The sequence below is a fragment of the Lycorma delicatula genome, chromosome 7, assembly GCF_047948215.1.
Source record: "Lycorma delicatula isolate Av1 chromosome 7, ASM4794821v1, whole genome shotgun sequence".
Classification (NCBI taxonomy): domain Eukaryota; kingdom Metazoa; phylum Arthropoda; class Insecta; order Hemiptera; family Fulgoridae; genus Lycorma; species Lycorma delicatula.
In genome coordinates this window covers 120,641,721-120,662,674 of record NC_134461.1, presented here as the reverse complement: position 1 = coordinate 120,662,674, position 20,954 = coordinate 120,641,721, and the positions used below count along the sequence as shown (strand labels likewise).

At 29.0% G+C, this 20,954-nt stretch overlaps 1 protein-coding gene across 3 annotated transcripts in view; it reads right to left on the bottom strand.

Moving 5' to 3' along the window:
- Dys (Dystrophin) overlaps positions 1-20,954 on the bottom strand; it is a 1,915,508-nt gene that overhangs the window by 1,670,589 nt on the left and 223,965 nt on the right. For all 3 annotated transcript variants that reach the window (XM_075370745.1, XM_075370746.1, XM_075370747.1), the window contains exons 12-25: positions 19,761-19,999; positions 19,071-19,250; positions 17,148-17,252; positions 16,739-16,964; positions 15,156-15,370; positions 13,099-13,256; positions 12,300-12,471; positions 10,919-11,096; positions 8,567-8,706; positions 7,654-7,872; positions 6,424-6,601; positions 5,123-5,278; positions 3,725-3,828; positions 2,113-2,265 (exon numbers count right to left, since the gene is read on the bottom strand). In XM_075370745.1, coding sequence (XP_075226860.1) covers positions 2,113-2,265; positions 3,725-3,828; positions 5,123-5,278; positions 6,424-6,601; positions 7,654-7,872; positions 8,567-8,706; positions 10,919-11,096; positions 12,300-12,471; positions 13,099-13,256; positions 15,156-15,370; positions 16,739-16,964; positions 17,148-17,252; positions 19,071-19,250; positions 19,761-19,999 — 2,423 coding nt within the window. The remainder of the gene's footprint in view (positions 1-2,112; positions 2,266-3,724; positions 3,829-5,122; positions 5,279-6,423; positions 6,602-7,653; positions 7,873-8,566; positions 8,707-10,918; positions 11,097-12,299; positions 12,472-13,098; positions 13,257-15,155; positions 15,371-16,738; positions 16,965-17,147; positions 17,253-19,070; positions 19,251-19,760; positions 20,000-20,954) is intronic.

Sequence of the window (20,954 nt, the reverse complement as noted above, 5' to 3'; positions counted from 1 at the left end):
ATTTAGATGGATTTAACAATAAATATAACATTTTAATATTGCAAATCATGTTACTTACGTTAAAAATTATACGTAGATTATATTAACCAGAAAAATTATTTAGTTATTTCTAAGCAATGTGTTATTATTATTAAGGGGTGCTTGGCTTTAAAACAATAATTGTGAGTGGGGTACAGTAAAGACAAGCAATGAATATGTTTTTCAATACTTACCTATTTATTAAATATGATGTGAAAGCAGAAATGATTTTTTTTTATTTAAGTTTTGTATGACTTACCATATGGCTCAAATATAAGCCATACTTTTTGTAAAACATTGATTTCAAAAATGGAATGGTAGCTTTACATGCAAATAGTGAAAATAGTTTTATAAAGATTTTAATGACTAATCTAACTACTGGGCATTTCCAAGAAACCTTCCAACACTTTCAGTGTTTTTTTGATAGCTATCAAATCGATAATGCTACTAGAGTTTGGAAACTTGAAACGATGTATCCTGTTACCAGTATGGAAATACCAGCGCATTGCCATGTACCTTTAGAATATATGTGATATTATGATGTAATGTGATCATTATCATATACATTGTGATCATTTTAATTACATCTGATATAACCCTGTTCACACCATCAAACTTTTATAGCTAACTACAGCATAAGTTTCCATACCTGTTCAAAGTTAATTATAACTGGAGCTTACGTTCAGTAATTAAATAAAATCTAAAGCACATATGAAGACTGATTACAGAGGTTTATGCTACATATATGTAGTTAATATCAGTTACTGCAGTAAAGGTGATTAGGCTTTAATGAATGTTATACAGATTTACTACAGAAATATCAAAATGAATTGTGGGAAATTTACGACATTTGCATTGAGTTTTATAAATTTTAAGTTGAATGCATTATAGAAAGATTTGGTCACAGGACTACAGTATTGATCTGCACTTCACTTTCTCCAATTATGTATAATATTTCTCATTTCATTAAAATCTAAGGATGAATGGTTGACATACTAGTAAGTGTGGCTTATATTCAGGTCATTTGGTAATGTAAAATCAGGTACTGTTTAAATAAAATTTTAATGGTAAATATTGAAAAAATATTGTTTCAATATTATAATTATAATAATCATGTTTAATAAAACATGATTGAATTTCACTGCTACATAAGTAAAAATCTGAGATGATATTCTGCGATGACTAGTGGCAAAATTTCATAAAACTATTAATTTTTAATACAAAAAATCTGGTTCAGTCTACCATTATAACAATAGTATCCTACAGTAAGTTGAGATATGTAAATTCTAAAGCAATCTATAAACTGACATACTAAAATCTTTACAACATAGGTAACATTAGAAATTCAAATCTGAACTCAAATGTAAAAACAGCAAATCTTATTTCATAATTTTCTTATCTCACTACCCAACAAACCAAAAAACTGGACAAACTGGAACACAAAAATACTATGTAAAATCTCTTACACAAACACTATATGCCATTAAATACATATGGCGCTTCAAAGAAAAGAAAGAAAATTAAAGTGCACCAGATAAACTTAAAGACAAAAAACATTTAAATATGAAAAATATATTAACTAATATTTTATGAAATCTACCAACAATTGGCTTAAGCGGACATGTAAAATTTTTATCTAGTATGCAAATTCCACACACTACTGTATTTAACTGTTACAAGTAGAATTACTGTGAAATGTATATAAAAAAAACCTGCAAAACTGCATCACTTGCCATCTGGTTCCATCTACGGCATCATACTGGCACTTTCTAATAAAGCCACTTCTTTACTGTGTATAAACTGGTTACTCTCCATGTGGACTGTCCAAAGATTCTGTTTTCTGCCTAAAGTTGCATAAAAACCAGTTTTTATGGTTTAATGGTTTAGATACCTGTCACCTAAAGCCAGGCTTCCTAGTCCATCTAAAATTTAATAGAACTACAACAAAGAAAATCTGCACAGAATAATTGTAACAGATGTAAACAACCAATCCTTCATATATACACGTAACAAAAAGAAATAAATAGATGTAATGAAACTATGATTGCTATTAACAGCAACATATACATATGTAAGATATATAATTTCTTTTACCTGATCATTCAGATTACTCCATCGTGATGTAATTGCTGATACTTCTTCAGCAACAGTAGGTGGTATAACCTTCTCGTCAACTAATGATTTACCTAAATTTTGTATTCTTGTTAAACGAGTATCTGGATGATTGCGAATATAATTTTCAAGATCCTTGAAAAGAAATACATATTATATTAATTATTTTGTTACAATAAAAATAAATTAAAGTAAAGAAATAATACAAAGATTACAACCATTTCAACCAAAAAAATCTGGTTGAAATGTGAACATAAAATTTCACAGCAATCAGTAAAGTGAATTTTATTATTTATCAAACAAATACTATTAAAAAAGAATAATGTATACCTATAAGGATATAAAATAACAACTACTATACTATAGATTTAAAATATACTATAGAATCATAATTATATTTAATAATCTGGTTTCCATGCATTAACAATCATTGCTGGATGCACTAGGCCTTTGGATGAGTTAATAGGTATTTATGAATTAGTTGCCATTATATCATTGTAAAATGAAGATCTATCAGTATGTAAAGATACACTTTCGTGGGAGGCAGAAAGTCAAAGGGAAGAGTTAAAGAAGCCAGCTGCAAAGACTGAAGGAGCGTATGAAGAAAAGCATAACTAAAGTGATGTCATACAAAAGACAAAAAGTAAAAACGTAATAGTGGGACAAGGGATCATATTCAAAACACATCAAACCAGTAACGGTTAGAAATTACTTCACAGATGTTTGCAAATAAATGGTTAATCAGATATTGTTGAGTTTATTCAAAAATCAACAATATTTTTAAATACATTCACAGCACATCTTATCTGATTATGAATGGAATATAATGTCACACATGTCCTCCAAGGCGCAGCTGGCATATCATTCTTTGCCTGAAGTTTTACATCACTTTCAAAGATAGATCTGGCTCATTTTCTGCAATCGCTAGAATTTCCTCCTTTAGCTCGGGAATTGTTTGTGGAGAGTTTTTATACACTTTCGACTTCAAAAATCCCCAAAAAAGTAATCACATGGTGACATCGCATGATCTTGGTGGCTGCATTTGGTCAGCGTGGTTTGAAATTATGTGGCCTGGGAATTTCTCATATAACAATTCAAGTGTTTCTCTTGCAGAGAGAAAGTTCCAGCATCTTCTTGAAACCACAAATTAGATTCTCAACCCCCTAAGACAATTTTGTATGTTGACACATATCCATCAAGATGAAAGTGTATTTCATCACTACAGATTTTGTGTTTGCAACATCACTGTTTACTGCTTCATGCTACAACACAAAATTGGAAAATCTCAGTGCTTAAAATGATCCCTTGTTTAAAGTTGTGTTAATTGTATTTTTCATGGGTGCATATGCACATCTTTCATTAGCACTTAACATATTATTTCTGCATATACAGATTAAACATTTCCCAAGATTCTGTTTCAAACAGAACTTGGTTATAAAATTTATTACAAAATAAACATCACATAAACAATAATTCAATCATAGAATATTTTTATATAAATCTTCAAATACTTTTTCCCATATTAGTAAAGCTTTATTAATAACAAATATTTCTATGGAAACAAAAAAAGAAATTATAAAAAGAAAATACTTACATCAAGTTCCTCGGATATTTCTTCAGCATCAGCAGCTGACTTTGGAGATTTTCTAAGACGTTTTTCCAGTTTATCAAGCCAGTCCATTTCTTGAGCTACAAGTGCTAAAACATAAATAATAAAAACATAAATAAATAAGCCCGAATAATTGATGTACAACATGTAATCAGGCTTACTAGAAAAAAAACAAGTATATTACCTATACAAGTGTTCCAGGTTTAGGGGAAGGCAATAAACTGTATCTAGGTAAAAACCACTGATTACAATAATGTCTATAAACCCTCAGGAAGCAGCTACTTGGAAAATAAAATGATGTGAAGTAAGAATAAAATTAATTCAGAAGTTGAAGTTATATTCAATAAACCAGATGCTATAAATAGTGGAAGATTAGATGCTAAATGAATTGAGTACTGATGGGGAATTGAGAAACCTAGCTTTACCCAATAAGACACTTCAACAAGAAGGCATGGTAAACAGCCACTGGACAGAAAAAAATCCCTGAATTACACAACTGCAAACTCTCTCACCAAATAGTAAGAATGTATTTCAGGTTCTGGCATCCTCAATCCTGCTCCCACAGGAACCAATAACAGTGAAGGAGTCAAGAGAAGACAAATATATCAGGGAAGTATAACTGATTATTCTGAGTCACTCACTCACTGATATTAAACAGTGATACGGAGCATTTTATTTTAGATAGATAATTGCTGAATACTGATAATTATTAACTAATTACTACGATGTCAAAAAATAATCATTCCTCATGGAATCATTAGTTAATTTTTTTCATTAAATACTAAGAATATATCACTAAAAAGTGCTAATGGGAGTGTAATGTAAGTCACTAAAACAGTTTTTCTGTGGTGCTACAATATCCAGTTTACTACTCTCCATTCAATACTTATAATGGATATTCTACTACTTTCCTTTATTAACAAGTTATCTTTATTATCAGATCTAATTTGATGGTCTATTAAAAATCATCAAAAACTAATGTCATTTGCTTGCAATCTCAGAAAAATGCCTAGCTACAATTGGCCATGCATTATAAACATTTGTGGCATATATATTTTGTAAAGTTTATAGTTTATCTTCAGAATAAAGAATTAGAGCAAATAAAATTCATGTTGAGACAGAAAGCAATCTCAATAGCATAACTAATTTTGGCTTTTAACATTCTTAAAGCAAATACTTTTGTTAGGGGAATATACCAAACTTAATTATTTAGCTTTTTTATTAATATGAATTTTCTTCTTTAATTTAATACTATAACATATATGGTATGCATATAGTGAAATATGCAATTAGTGAAAGATAAATAATAAATGTTTTAAATTTAACCTGTCAGAAAAATCGTTTCAAAGAAAAATTATGTATTATAAACTGACTTAAATTTACCTTTAAATTCTCCATACTGATGTGATGCATCATGTAGCAATTTATATTTGAGAAAAACAGACTCTGTCAATTCATGACATTTTTTATTAAGAACAGACAATCTCTCACCAAGTTTTAATACATTATCTGCACCACCACTAGTGAGTAACTCATTACCTACAACAGCAAAAGAAGATAAAATGTTTTGAAAAATAAATCCATTTTTAGATTGGTTAGTCTAATAAATTACAAAAATTATATGACAGTCACATAAATGTCAATACTCTACATAATTAACATAAAACATTGATACATTCAATATCACTTTCCTATGCTTGACATACAGAAAGCTTAAACGACATACAATACTCTGTAAATGAAAAACATGTGTTTTTATCATTCATTTTTTTAATCCTATTATATTTCAAAAACTTTTCTATGCTGTAAATGAATACTATTTACAAAAAACTTGGATGGTCTTGGTGTGATAAAAAAAAATTGCTTTATTATCAGTTAGAATAGAATTCACTATTTAAATACAGAATTACTGTAATGTTACATTATTCTTATTTTACATTTCAAAAATATCTGTTGCATGTTAATTTACTACAGTAATCTTTGCACATTATAAAGTATTGTAACAAGACCGGTATAACGGATCTGAGTAACAGATTCTTGGCAATTAAGAAGAAATTGTAGAAAATATAACAATGGGAGAATCCAGAAAGGGGCTAAAATATGAACCCTTTAACAAGCTAACAGGTCCGTTTAACAATCATCCATTTTGTAAATAGTATATAAATAAATATTATAAATAAAGTATATAAGTAATCAATTATTAAAGAGTGGAAAAAGAATTTCATTTGAACAGAAGCAAAGGGGAAAAGTTACATAGTCATTTATGGGTTCCAGAAAGAAGGTAGCATCTGAAAAATGGGAAACGAAAAATTGGATAATTTGGAAAGAAAATGCATTTATCCGTATATCAACTTATGCTTGTCAAAGAATATCTACTGCAAGACACCATGTAACAACTCAAGCATTCACCACACTCTCCTGATTTGAGACCAGTTGATCTTTACTTGTTTCCTTGTTTAGAAAATTCTCTGAAAAGGAAAAGACACAAGAACGCCAATAATGCGATGACTAGTGACAAACCAGTTGAGAACAATATCCCAAAATGGTTTAAGAAATTTTTTGTTCCTACCTTGTACTCATCAATGCTTTGATAGAGAAAGCAATTTTTATATAAGATGGCATCGAACATATTCAGTATATTAAATTATCAGGTAAAAATATTTCACAAAAATCATTACACGTACCTATTCGATTAAGACTACGTAATTTATCACTCATCTGATCAACTGATTCTTTAAGCATTTGAAATTTTGTTTTTAACTGATATAATTCAGCTGAAGATGGAGTATTTATTTCAATTGGTGAATTATTTTTCTCAAGATTTAACAGCCATTCTTCAAACTGTGGTAAATCTTCTAAAACCTAAAAAAACATTAAATTAATTTAACTGTCAAAGAAAGACAAAATAACTAATATTAAACACTAAAACAGACTAAATGAGTGAGTTTATATTTCTTATGTCATTTAAACATCAGCTGCTTATGCTTTAAAAAAAAAATATATATATATATATACATACATACATACACAATTCTCACTTTTGGCTCCAAAAAAGCTAAATGGGTTTTTTAAATTTATTATTAATGCACCTATATTATAAAATTAACATATAACAGCCATAATATATAACATATTAACATATAGCTACCTGTTTTTTCTTAGCATAAATTATTATAACCAAAATTACATCATTCAAATTAAGATTAGTTACTATAATCTCAGCAGACAAATAAGACTTACAAAAACTCAAATTCTACTTCTTATATTTGTAACAAGTAGGGCTCATTTGAACCAGCTGAAAATTACACAAAATTATCAATTTAATAATAATGATAATAACATTTTTTCATAATGTAATGTTTTGAATTACTTTTGTACCCATCATCAGTAACATAATAGTAATTTAATAATGAAATAATTTTTATTATTTTCTTAACAGTCACAAAAAAAAAAAAACATTGTGCAAAAATTACTTTTAAAGGCATTGAGCATGATTGTAGCAAGTAATGGGAATTCACAATAGCTAAATAAATGATGTTTGAAGTAACAGTGTTCTAATAGCATTACCTTTATCTTACAATCTTTATTAAGTATTATAAAACATTGACTGGCAGATTTAAACTGGCAATAACATTTTGGGTTGAGTATTAATTTTTCTTTTTTTTGGACATTATGCCAGATCATCTTTGAAATTAAAAGAAATAATAATAGAAGAGTGATCAAAATGACCAAACCGATGCCGATAACTGTTTGGTCAATAGATTAGAGAATAAAACAAATTCAAACAAAAAATGTGGTATTTCAATCGATTAGCATATGTATGTAACCTACATATAACAGAAAACTTAAAATTTAAAAAAGTTTAAAAATAAGGTGACATTAATAAAGTGTGATTGATAAAAATACGAACTTACCTTTTGAGTCTTATCGATTAATTGCAATAATTTTGTTTTGCGTTCAGGTATACCATTTTGTACAATATTCTTCCAAGTTAGCTGTATATTAGCTACTTTATCTTGGAGTTGTTTAGAAAAGTTACTGTCAATCTGCTGACTAGAATGAAGTAATTCCTGAGTTAAATTTTCTATATTTTTAACTCTAGGTTCTAATGAATTTCCCTCTGCTAACAAAGCCTGCAACATTATTAATTGAATATTATTTTATTATATAATGTTTACTAAATTATATAATTAATTTATTAAAAATTAAAAATATTATATAATATTAATTACTTATTGATCACCTGCAGTATTATTTACCCAAAAATTATACGATTATAAAGAACTTAAAAATTTAATAACGAGATGATCTAGTCAAAATTATACAACTCCTCATCTCTTCTGTGGTTGATTGCCTTATTCCTACATCATCCTTCCTTTAATATCTTTAAATTTTTCTTCCCTGAATAGGTACTATGGGAAATGTGTGAGCCACTGCATGAGTCATCTTTGGTGTCACGGGAGAATGTAGAATCATGAACTACCCAGATATCATCTGAGTAACCATAGGACATCTGCTTCTTTATTTCATACTTGCTTTCTTTAAATTTCATAAAATTCTAGTAAAAGTAAAAGAATATTCATCTAACACATGTAAACACACAAATGATTAAGTTTAAAAGTTCCAGGGTAGGCAAATCTCTGCAGTACTTCTTTCCATTCTTTTTAGTGTTATTTTTGAATAACATGCAAGCACTGTGCTCACTGCCTCAGCCTAGTTGCAGCACCAATAATAAAGATAACTGCAACAAAGGTTTAAATATTTACACCAATAAACTAATAATTTCAATATAAAACAAAATACATTTTCAATGAACAATATACTTACATCCAGTTGTGTAATTTCATTTCGTAATGAGTTTAAATCTCCAACTGAAGACTTATCCACAAGTAAATATTCTTCAGCATTTTTTAGCCATGTTTCCAAATCCTGTCTTTCATGTATTAGATTATTTAACTTTTCTATATCTAAAAAAAAAAATATTTTAAGTTAAATGTTAAGATTTTATAGAGGATTTTAAGATACGAGGCACAGTTCAGAAGTAGGGGGCAATGAATTATAAAATAACTATTTTGTTTAAGGAAGCCTGTTCAAATGTTCACGATGAACAGAGAAGTGATAGTTGAAGCTGTATTGAAGACCGTAAGCCTAGCGCTCATACTGAAAATCTCTTTGAACATGTGAATGAAAAAGTGAGAGAAAATCATCGCTTTGCAATTAAGCAATCTTTCTCTAGAATTTCCAAAAGTTTCAAAGACAACATTGTTGAGAATAGTGAATGACACTCTATTGTAAACTATGTGCACAACAGGGTTTACCTAAACTGTGCCATTCAAAACCGACAACAAACAATGCTGGGATCAAGAACTGTTTTTCACACTAACATACGTCCACATGCAAAACAAACAATTCCAAAATTCGGATGGGAGATTTTTGATCAAAAAATCTCTATTTTTTGATTTCATACCCAGTGACTACCATCTCTTCCTACATCTAAAAAACTAGCTTGAGTCTCAATGATTTGAGGAAAGGAAAGTGAAGAGTTGAAAATCTCAATGAAAAAGTGGTTTACAATCCCAAGTGGCAGAATTTTATGCAGTGGATTTGAAGAAGCGTGTTTCACACATCAAAAATGTTTGAAACAAAATTATGATAACAAAAATGCTAATAATTATATATGAACTAAAAAAAAAAAAATATTGATTATTGATACCATGAATTTAAACAGAAGTGATAAAGCAAAAATGAATTTATATTACTATAAAGAAAAATTATACATTAAAAAGATAAATCTCATTTAAAAAATAATAGAATAAATAAACAAAACCATTAGTTTTCTGAATAACAATGCTTAAATTTGCATTTAATAGTGTTTTTTGGTTAATAGTATTTTATTCAATAGTACCTGAAACTGTTTTCACCTTCATTGATAACTGTAATTGTGCAGTAAGTACTATCTTGTGTCAAAGTATATTTTATATAAATTAAAAAAAAACGATAAATATTACTCTGCAAACAGTTTCTGTCATCCTTTTTTAGATGAATGCCCAAAAAGGAATTAATATATTTAGGATGTATGTATGAATGTTTTTCACCAAAATGAGAGAACGATTTAGTATGACCCCGTGTTGGAATCCTTACGTTATTAGGAATGTCAACAAATATAAAAAATTTGAAAAAATAAATTATACTGAATACAAATACTATGTAAAAAAATCTATTTTATTCCCTCTCAACTGTAAAGTTACATAAAGCTCAGAAAAATGTTTTTATCTGTGGCTGCTTACTTCAAAATGGAGTTGAACCTAATAATGTTATTCAAAACATTCACCCTGTGATGTGTAGTAATTGGCCTCAGTCATACTGATATAAAGCCTTCACGGATCTAATGGGAATGGTCCAAAATTTTAGGGACTCCACAATTCTACATTAAACTGTTGTATAATGATCTGCACTGGCAGGACATCCTGTTTTTTTTTGCAGTTGTATTTTATCCTTTTTAATAGATTTAAAACAGCAATATTTATAAGAACCACTATACAATTTTTTTTATTTACTTCAGCTTTTTCTTTAATTTCTAGAACATTTTGAAGAAATCAGTGATCTTTACTGATGATTGATGGATAGGACAAAAGAATATTTTGCCATCTGCAAACCAGTTGCTTTCACTTTGTATGGCAACAGAAATACAACTGTTATCATAAATGGAAATTGTATCCACATGATCAGAAATGTTACACCTATCTGAGAAGCTAATGCAATGGATTTATCTATATTTAAAATTAGATGGTTGCAACTAATCCAGTGAATAATTTTTTGACCTGCTATCATACAATTTTAATTCTTTTTAAAAAATTATCTTTAGATACAACTGTGTCATTTCTGAAAATGGTTATGATTAAAATGGAATCGCTCAACATTTTCAGGCAGGTCATTAATAAACAATAAAAAAGTTAGGGACTGAGAACAACTTAGTTTCCTTAGGAACTTATTTACACATATATTAGACCTTATTTTATACATATATTAGCAGCTCCTCTAACACTATAGCTACTGTTTTTTCATAAAATTAAATCAAAAGATTTGGATTATAATAATGTTAAAAATTTAATCTAGAATAGAAAATAACAGAAATACGTATACAAATTGTACAATCTATACTATATAAATTTAAAATACCTGACTGAAGTTTTGTTCGTCGTTCTTCTAAAATAACTGGAATATCACTCCAGCGGGTATTGAGATCTTGTAACTCTTCTCGCAGGTGTTCATTTGGAGATGACTCTAATAACTGTTGGCCAGCAGTATTGACATGATTGAAGTTTGGTTTCATTTCTTCAATAGATTTTTCTAATTCCTGAATTAAAAAAATGTATGATCATATTTATTAACTATAACTATAAAGCTTGAGAATATATCTAAAATAACATACAAGGTTAATATCAATACCTCACGTGCAAATAAAAACAAAATATAAAATATTTGAAAATATTTTGAAGAGGAAAGAGATAAAGATTTTCTTTCTTTTTCTGTTTAGCCTCCAGAACCACCATAAGGTATTACTTCAGAGGATGAATGAGGATGATATGTATGAATATGAATGAAGAGTAGTCTTGTACAGTCTGAGGTAGACCATTCCTGAGGTATGTGGTAAATTGAAACCCAACCACAAAAGAACACCAGTATTCACTATCTAATATTCAAATCTGTATAAAAGTAACTGCTGTATAAAAAATAACTAACATAAACTGCTTTATGAACTTAAATAAGAATAAAACTGACTGGATGGATCTAGATGCCTCTCCCTGACACTGAAGATATGATAAGGAATACATTAGAAGAAAGGAAAGGAATAAGTATAAGAGAAAGAAAAATAAATTAAACACAGTTTGCTGATGGTATGATAATTCTAGCTGATGACAAAAACAAAGATTATTAACAGCACTGGAAGAAGGATAAAAATATTAAAAAATATTAAAGTCTGGCATAGAATTAAGGAAGAGGTTAGGTCAATTGTTATGTATGAGGAAGAGGTTAGTCAACTGTTATGTATGGAGTGGTCTGTTGCATGAAATGAAGCATGGATGGTGAGGAAAAATTCTGGATTGAGATTTTTCAGAAATGGATATGGAGAAGGTTCAGAAATGGATATGGAGAAGATAAGATGGATGGATAAAATGAGGAATGAGGAAGTAATGAAGAAGAGCAACTGCATTGGAAGGATTAGTTGAAAGAGAAATGAAGCAAGGAAGAAGAAGGATGAAACTAATAGATGAAGTGAAGCTTAGAAACTACAAGGGGACAAAGGAGAAGGTTTGGAACAGAAATGGGATGGAGACATATTTTCAGCTAAAACTGAACTGCCATTTGGTGACAGAACCAATATTGACACACTGAAACATTTCCCCAGTAGTAATATTAACAGCATTGGATATAGTGCAACAATAACAGCAAACAATTAAGTCAGCCCAACACCAATAATTAGCCTAAAGCAGCTTCTTTACATCTATCACATTACAACCCCCTTTTCACAGGCTTTATTATATAGAAATTCACTTACTTTGAACTTAGTTAGCTGTTGCTGCATTAAATTCAATGGAGCAAGCACTACATGTTCTGATAAAAGTTCACCTTCTACACCGTGAATCCACTTCATTAATTCATTTTTCTTCTCTAAATATTTACTCAAAAGGCATTTTTCACTACTTAATTCTGCCTGCAATGAGAGTATTCTGAAACATACAAATAGAAAATCAGTATAACTCATACTCACCAAGACCAAACTGTGTATTTATAGTTGATGAACATGGTAATAACTAAGCTGCACTACGAAGTTGTTTTCTTACATCTATTAACTAATTTCATTTGTATTGAATCAATAAAATTTTTAAGTCAACAGGGGCTTCCAGTCTATATTTTTTTCTTTATAAAAAAAACACAAAATAATAAAATTGATCAACAGATATGCAAAGGCAGATTGCTATGCAAAGGAATGAAGTATAACTGTGAAAGTTTACACAAGATTAGTAAAATGAGAATTATGAATAAAGAAAAGTCTTACATTTGGTCTTCTCTCATCACATATGATTTAATGGAAAAATTAACCAAAATATTTTTCACAATTCAAAGTTTCTAACGTCATAATTTTTTCCTCAAATTTCAAGGTTTTTAATTCGAAACAATGGTTATTAAAGATCTTCATTATGAAAAACTTAGTCAACTTTTAAGTAATAGCAATTATTCTTTACATTCAGAAAACTATTTTTCATTGCAACATTGAATATTTAACAAATTTATGCTGCAACTTCATATCAATAAAAACAAAAAAAAAGTCAACTAGATAAGAGCAAAATACTAACTTATCCATTAATCCAGTCCATTTAGCCAAGAATGCATTTATATCAGATTCCATAATTTTTTCATCTTGAGTAGCATCAGGAAGTTCAGAAAACTGTTTTGCATGCTGACTTAATTTTAGAACTCTTTCTTCGTGTGATTTCATTGACTTAACTTTCACCTAAAATAAAATTAAAGAGATAAATGGATAGTCAAAATTAATCTAGTCAAATTTGTTAAACAAATTTACATAAATAAACAAACATTTATCTTAAAATTTTATAAAAAATTTCATTATAATCTTTATTAAAAAATTATATAAAATTATACATATGGTTTAAATTCATACACTGAAGTAAATAAACCATAAGACAAATGATTAAACAGTTTGTAAAACCAAATTAGGAATCATAAAATAATTTATATTAACATTGAAAATTATCAAAATTTAGTTATGATGAAATACAAATTGAAGCAAATAAACTGAGAAAAAGAATACAGAATTTGAAAAATCTATAAAAAGACTTACTTTTCAGTAAGTTTCAAAATGATTAAAGTATTTTTCCTTTATTTTCTTTGCCATGGGGACCAGCACCCTGGACACCCACACAGCTTACTTCAATCGCCATTCCCATCTACCCAGAGGGCTCCGCCCCCTGGATCCCTGCATTGTACGTTATCCTCATGGTTGTGAGAATAATACTGATATATAATGATTATAGTATTCAGGCTTTATAGAAACTTGAAAATGAAACAATTAAAAAAGATTGAATAACAGTAACTATGGTAACTAAAGTATGCACATCTTTGACGACAAACAATTCAAGGTCTGTTAGATCAACAGTGTACATGATACTTGCTGAATTTTGAAAATCAGGCAATTGTTTGCAGAGATATTATAAGAGCAACCCATTACATTTCTCAAAACAGTGCTCCAGAGGCACCCAGTTTGTTACCAGTTGATAGTGATGATTAGCCTAGCCTCACACGAGGTGCTTGCATACCTCCTCTCTAGCCTCACACGCAGTCCCCAAGGGAAGCCCCCTGTTCTGTTTATTGTTAAACAGAAATCTTTTTTAATTTACTTAATATTTTATTTAATGTAAATTTAATTCTATTATTTTTGAATAATATTATTATTATATAATATATTATTATTTATGAATAATATTATTCATTTGAATCATTCCGTTCAAACCCAGCTCACACAGTGATAGAGACTCATAGTTCACAGTTCATTAATTCAAGTCATTAAATTTTGTACTTCAACTAGCAAATCTCCATTACAACAATATATATATTTTCTTTTTTCGAGATGAAATATAACTAAAAATCTTCTCAGTTATGCCAAGAAATGTGGGTAAAAATTCCATGGAGTAATTTTTTTTATTTATCCTGAGCAAACAAAAACCCTCTTCCTCTATAGCATATAAGCATATATATATATATAGTGTATATATAATTGCAGATTATAAAATGTCATCTCAAAAATGACCTGAGCCTCAAAAAGGACAGAATGTATCATGTATAACTAAATATCATACATTCAGAAAATAAGAAGGGAGTTTTTTTATACAGTGCTCATGATGTATTTGAAATTCATTTACTTTTTGCTCATTGTAAATTATCGACTCTTAATAACAGTTTGTAAAGATTGTCAAGTCATTCAGATAGCAATTTCAAGAAAGTTGAAATTGCTATCAATTTCAACTAATCAAATAATAAGGGCATTAATCTTTTTGCATGATCAGAAGTCCTTTGATTCTTACCCAAGAAGTTCAATTATAGCATTTGATAAACTTTTTCTCATAATACAATTTATAACAAAATTGATGAAAAAACTGTCATATAATAAACTTACAAACATATAATAAGCTACAAACTTTATACTTACACATTTGTCATTTACAGCAGTTACATATCTGCATTAAGTGTTACTAACACTATTAACTGACATGAAATGAAAACATATGCTGTTATATCGAAACCATATACAAATACATCTTTTATTAAAAAGCTAATTCAAAATTTTTCTTTCTAATTAATATTAACATTCAAAAAAATAAATAAAATATCTTACACGACATTGTTCATGAGAATGATTCTGGCTGCTGGTAAACCATTTATTAAATCCAGAATATAACAAATCTAAACTGGTTAATTCCTTATTGAGATGTTTTACTTCAACTGCCCTTTTAGCATAATATAACTCTTTATCTAATTGTTCACCCATTTCAATAAACCTTTTCTCTATAGTACTTAATTTTTTTTCTTCTAAAACAGGAGAGCCACCGTCTGTAAAAAAAGAATATTTATTAAAATTAAGTGATATCTCCAATTCTGGAAAATTATTTAGCACAGACCCTATTCATAGATTCTGATAAAGGCAAATGATGACAGATTGCCTCCACATGGTGCTGCTGGATAGGTTATAGCTAGTTTCTAACCAAACCGAACATGGAGAATTTTGAACTATCTGATCTTAACTTGTAATCCTACCTCTCACAACTTTCAATTTCAGTTGCAAAATAGAAAGCGCATTAAAAAAAAACCACTACCCCAGGTGGTAACTCAAGGAATCCACCATTGTTTCATGTAATGCATTGGTGGAAAATTAATACTAGATAATTTACTAGAATTCAAATTCAATTCTAAAAGGCTCTCTTCTTACAATTAAATGTAAAAACAAAAATTACACCCTTATCAATCATCACACTCCCATAAATGAAGAAAACAGAAAAAATCCATCAAAAGTAGAAGAATTCTGGATTTTTAGAAGAAATGTTTCAATTTCTGAAGTTAAATATTAAAACACTCGAGTGATTTCATTGCACAAATAGGCAAAGAAAGAAATTTTAGAAATATAGTTTGGTGAATATCCAGGACATAATAAAACCAACAAAAGTGCTACAAGGTTTATTAATCTCTATAAATCTTTTCAGCTTAATATAATATCAAAATTCTTTAGAACACATCCATGGAAAGCTAAAATTGAACTTCAAATCCTAACTTAGAAGAACTTCAGCTGGATCATGCAGCTATTTCCAACAGAAATATTAAAGAGATTATGAATGTTAAAATAATAAATAGAGTTCAATTCTGATCATTGCTTTTCTAAAATTAAAATTATATATTTACCTTCTAAAATTACAAAAACTTAGCATGATATAATGTAGATAGGATTACTGTGACTAACCATGCAATAGAAAAGTTACAAGAAGAAATAAAAATTCTACAGAAATAAATATTACTGCTTAAAAACTTTTAGTTTAGCAAAGATCAAAAAGAAAGATTGGTGGAATGAAAAATATGAAGCTACATTAGCAGAAACATTCAAAAAATGGAAATCTTCTGGAAAAAATATCATGAACAGTACAAATAACAAAGAAAAGAAACAGCAAGGTATAAAAGAACAGAGAGCTTTCAAAAAATCTCATCTTGTGGAAATGCTAAACAACTCTAAAGATTTCTATCAAATTTTTCAAGTATAAAGAGAAAACAGAAAAGATCCCAGAAGACTGGAAAGTGGCTCTAATACATTCACTCTACAAGAAAGATTATAAGCGAGATGTTATTAACTACAGAGGGATATCTGTCTTACAAGTATTAAGTAAATAATAATAATTTAAATAAAACTATAAATTTTACTAATCAGATACTGACCAGTAATTATCTCTTGAATACAATGTTTTCCCAATGTTAAAACTGATTCTAAATGGGGTTTATGTTCATTCCAGTCAGTTCTTGCTTCTTCCAGTAAAACGACAACATCTTGTGGATCATTTGTTTCCTGAATAAGCTTTTCATTATGTTCTAACCATGATTCTAAATCACTTAAACCTGCATCCAATTCAACCTGTTTTTCAACACGTCTTCTTTTACCATGACCCTAAAATAAAAGAATATATAATATTCATAAATAACAGATTTAAATGCAAAAAATACAAATATAAGTAAAGTGGAAACACATTTTTAAATAATATCGATTACTATTTCCATAACATCTGATTTATATCATTTTTATAATAATGTACTAATCTGGATAAATATTTATTTATTTATTTATGATTACCTCTTGACTTGCTGAATTAATTTCCCAAGCAGGAACACCAGTAACATTGTTAGAACTATCTCCAATACAAGGTGTTAAACTTATTTCAAAGCCAGAATTTTTTATCTGAAAAAATAATAAAACAATTACACTACATACCGTTCAATGGAAATTTTTTTCTAAAACTTTTTTATCAACCTCAACAAACTTACTGCTTGTGTACAAATGATAAAGTACTCAAATAACAAACTGCCAACATTGTTATTAGTAGTTAAAAATAGTGAGTAGCTAATAATTCTCAATCAAACAGTTCTCCAGTTGTTCAAGATCTCAGGTTTGAATCAAAATCCACAATTCATACCACTGAATGTACAAGATCTATTCAGAAAAAATTTTTAATAATTTTTAATTGCGCATCAATGGAGATATTTAGTGGGATGTGGTTAGCAGCATTATGTACCACATAACCTTCTCTGTAATCGCATATTCTTGGATTGTTGATATCTAGTTTAGTTTTCATGTTATTGTTATTTGAGCGCAACATGTTTAAGCGTTAATAGCAATTTTTGTAATGTGCGATTTTCAGGAGCAATGATACAACATAAAATTTTGCAAGAAACTGGGAAAAAATTTCTCAGAAATGTTTCAACTTTTGAAACAGCTTATAGAGAAGCTTGTTTCAAAAAATCAACAATCTGGTGCGTGCAAATTGCCGACCAAACGGCAGAAAGAACATTGAGTGGATGTTAGTTGGCTGCTTCTTGAAGAAGCCAATGATGATGGAACAATCATGCAAAGGAACATAATGGGAGACGAAAGGTGTGTTTATGGCTACGACATCGAGACAAAAGTTCAATCATAATGGATTGACAAAGGATCACCACACCCTAGAAAGCATGTTAGTATCGATCTAATGTCAAACTGATGGTCTCTGTATTTAGATTTTAATGGAATTGTACATTCTGAATTCTTGTCTCAAAGTGAAACAGTGAACCGTGCGTACTATCAAGGCGTTTTACAATGGTTACATGAAAAAATCCACAAAAAGAGACCAGAGTTGTGGCAAGACAACTCATGGTTCCTTCACCATGACAATACGCCCGCACACTCAGTTTTGTCAGTTTGTCATTTTGAGTCAAAAATCAGATGAATATCCTTCCTCAGCCTACCTACTCACCAGACCTGGCTCCTTGCAATTTTTTTTTATTTAGAAAATTAAAATCGGCGATGAAAGGATGCCATTTTGAGACTATTAATGGCATAAAGAAAATTTGTCACAGACCTTAAAGGACATTTCAAATGAAGCTATCCAGGACTGCTTCATGAAATGGAAACATCACTGGGAAATGTGTGATTAGGGGAGGGGAGTACTTTGAAGGTAACAAGGACCAATAATCTGTAAAATTAATAATAAAGATTATAAAAAATAAAGTTTGGTTATTTTCTGACAGACCTCATACATTAGTAATTAAGCAGTAGTAATTAGTATTTTCAAAATGCATACTAAGCAAATCTGAATAATAAATGAATAGAACAACCTCTGTATTTAAGAATGTAAATAAAATTTAAACCAAAAAATTCTAATACATTGATTTTTTCCTTTGTCATTTGAGACAGTAAAAACTATTAGTAAAAGCATTGAAAAATAAATATATTAAAACCATTCTATTAAAAATGAGCTATTTTCATTTATTTTTTGTTAGTTCTATTACATACTTTAAAAAAGTATAGCTCCATTACATATTTTCACAGATCTCATTTCTTCAAAAATTAAAAAAATTAAAACTTCAGAGATATGTATTTAATATTGCAGTCATTGAAGTAAAATGAAATACTCTCCCAGAAACTGGTGAAATATATGTTTACTTTGGGAGAATTCTTTATTTTACTTCAGTGATTAAGATAGTAAACATATTTCTCTGTAGTTTTAATGTGATTACTTACCCTTTCAGCCTGCATATCCATAATAAGAGAAAGCGCATCCCAACGGTCCTGTAAGGTTTCTATTTTTTCAAGATCACGACCTCCTCCACTTTTGGGTACCATTTTTTGGCCAAGATCATGTACAGCATCATGGAGATGTACTAATCTCTTGTGTTGAGCATCCATTTGTTGCCTTATTATCTAAAATAAATTACAATGAATTAATAAAATGTAAAGAAAATTATTCAAGAATGCTTTTTTTATACACATTCAAAATGTGCAGAACAGATGGAAAAATGAACTAATATGAAGTAATTTGACTGTAGAAAAAAGTAGAGAAATCACTGTGAATTGTTAAATGATGTAATATTCCAGTAATTGTAATAAATCCCTTCATATTTTTTATAAATTTTCGAAGTGGATACCATATTAGATAGGTGAAATTATCAAAACTCCTATATAAACTTTACTGTATACACAATAAACAAGACAGAAGAAATGTAAAAAAAATTCTATGTCACTGAATTCGATTTTATGAAATGAAAATGAACATAAATCCCCAGTTATGTAATAATACATAATTAAATATATAAATACATCAATTACCTTAGTAATCTCATTACTACGGCAACATAGCAATATAAAACTAGTGTTTTGCTGTATCAAAAAAAAAATATTGATAAATTTTCAAATTTTTAATAAAGCAAATACCTGTAATTGTTTTATTCTTTCTAATATGGCTCCCATTTCTGTAGCTGGTTCAGCTTCCATAGTTTTCAAAATTGTTTCTTTTGAATCCAGCCATGATTGAAGCCAAAGAATTTGATCAGATATGGAACTAGCAGATGTAATTAATCCCTTTAATTGATTCCAACGTTCCTCTGTCCACTGACATATATGTGCCCAACGTTCACCTAATGCTGTTAGTTGATCTTCCATCTGAGAATAAGCTGGAAAACAAGAAAAAGATTATAAAAAAAACCTTCCATAACCTTTTCAGAGGTTTAATTTAAAAACCTTGTATCAATTGTCAAGATCCTAAAAAACAAGTTTTTTTTTACATGAAATAAAAACATTAATGTCAAAAAACATAATAATAATGTTTCTTCTTTGATGCTTAATGATGTTTCTCTTTGTTTTCTTCTTCGATTAATGATGTTTCTATAAAGTGAAGCACACCTCTTCTATTAGTAAGTTTTGTTTTCAAGATATATCCACAGAACTACTTTTTGTTACAGATTATAATGGAGTTAAGATTAGAAAGGAAGTTAAGGTACTTGAAAAATTTTAAGGTCAGAGAAATATGTTGCTGCTCCCACTTAATAGGGTGGAGCCTAAATTCAAACAAAACAACAGTTTACTGAATTACAAGGATTGTAAGGTAAGATGTACTATCAAAATAGGATAACAAATGTCAGGGATGACTTCCAATAGGATGTACAAGTTCCACTTCATTTTTCAGTCTCAAATTAAAAATTAACATATTTGCTGCACTAATTGTTTTTTAATGCATGTAGTTTTCATTCATTACAAGACCCCATAAAACAGTAATTGCGTTTCCAGTGGTACATTGAATGACACCTGCATCTTGTAAGTTTTCTCCTCTTCTGATGCTACATGTCGGTCATTAACAGAATTATTTGTGTTTCTTGGCACTGTTATGTGTTGCATAAATTTCTATCATGTTAGGCTCCAATCATGCCAATCCTATACAACCAGTATTGCACCAAAGTAATGGTAAATTTTACCTTTATTACCTGTATTGCACAGAAGGGAAATGACAAATATTACACAAATTAATAGACACATAAATAAATCCATCAATCAGTCATGGGGAGAGTCAGAAAATAAAATTCAGATTCATCAAATAATTACATTACACAACAATGAATAAGTAACTATAGA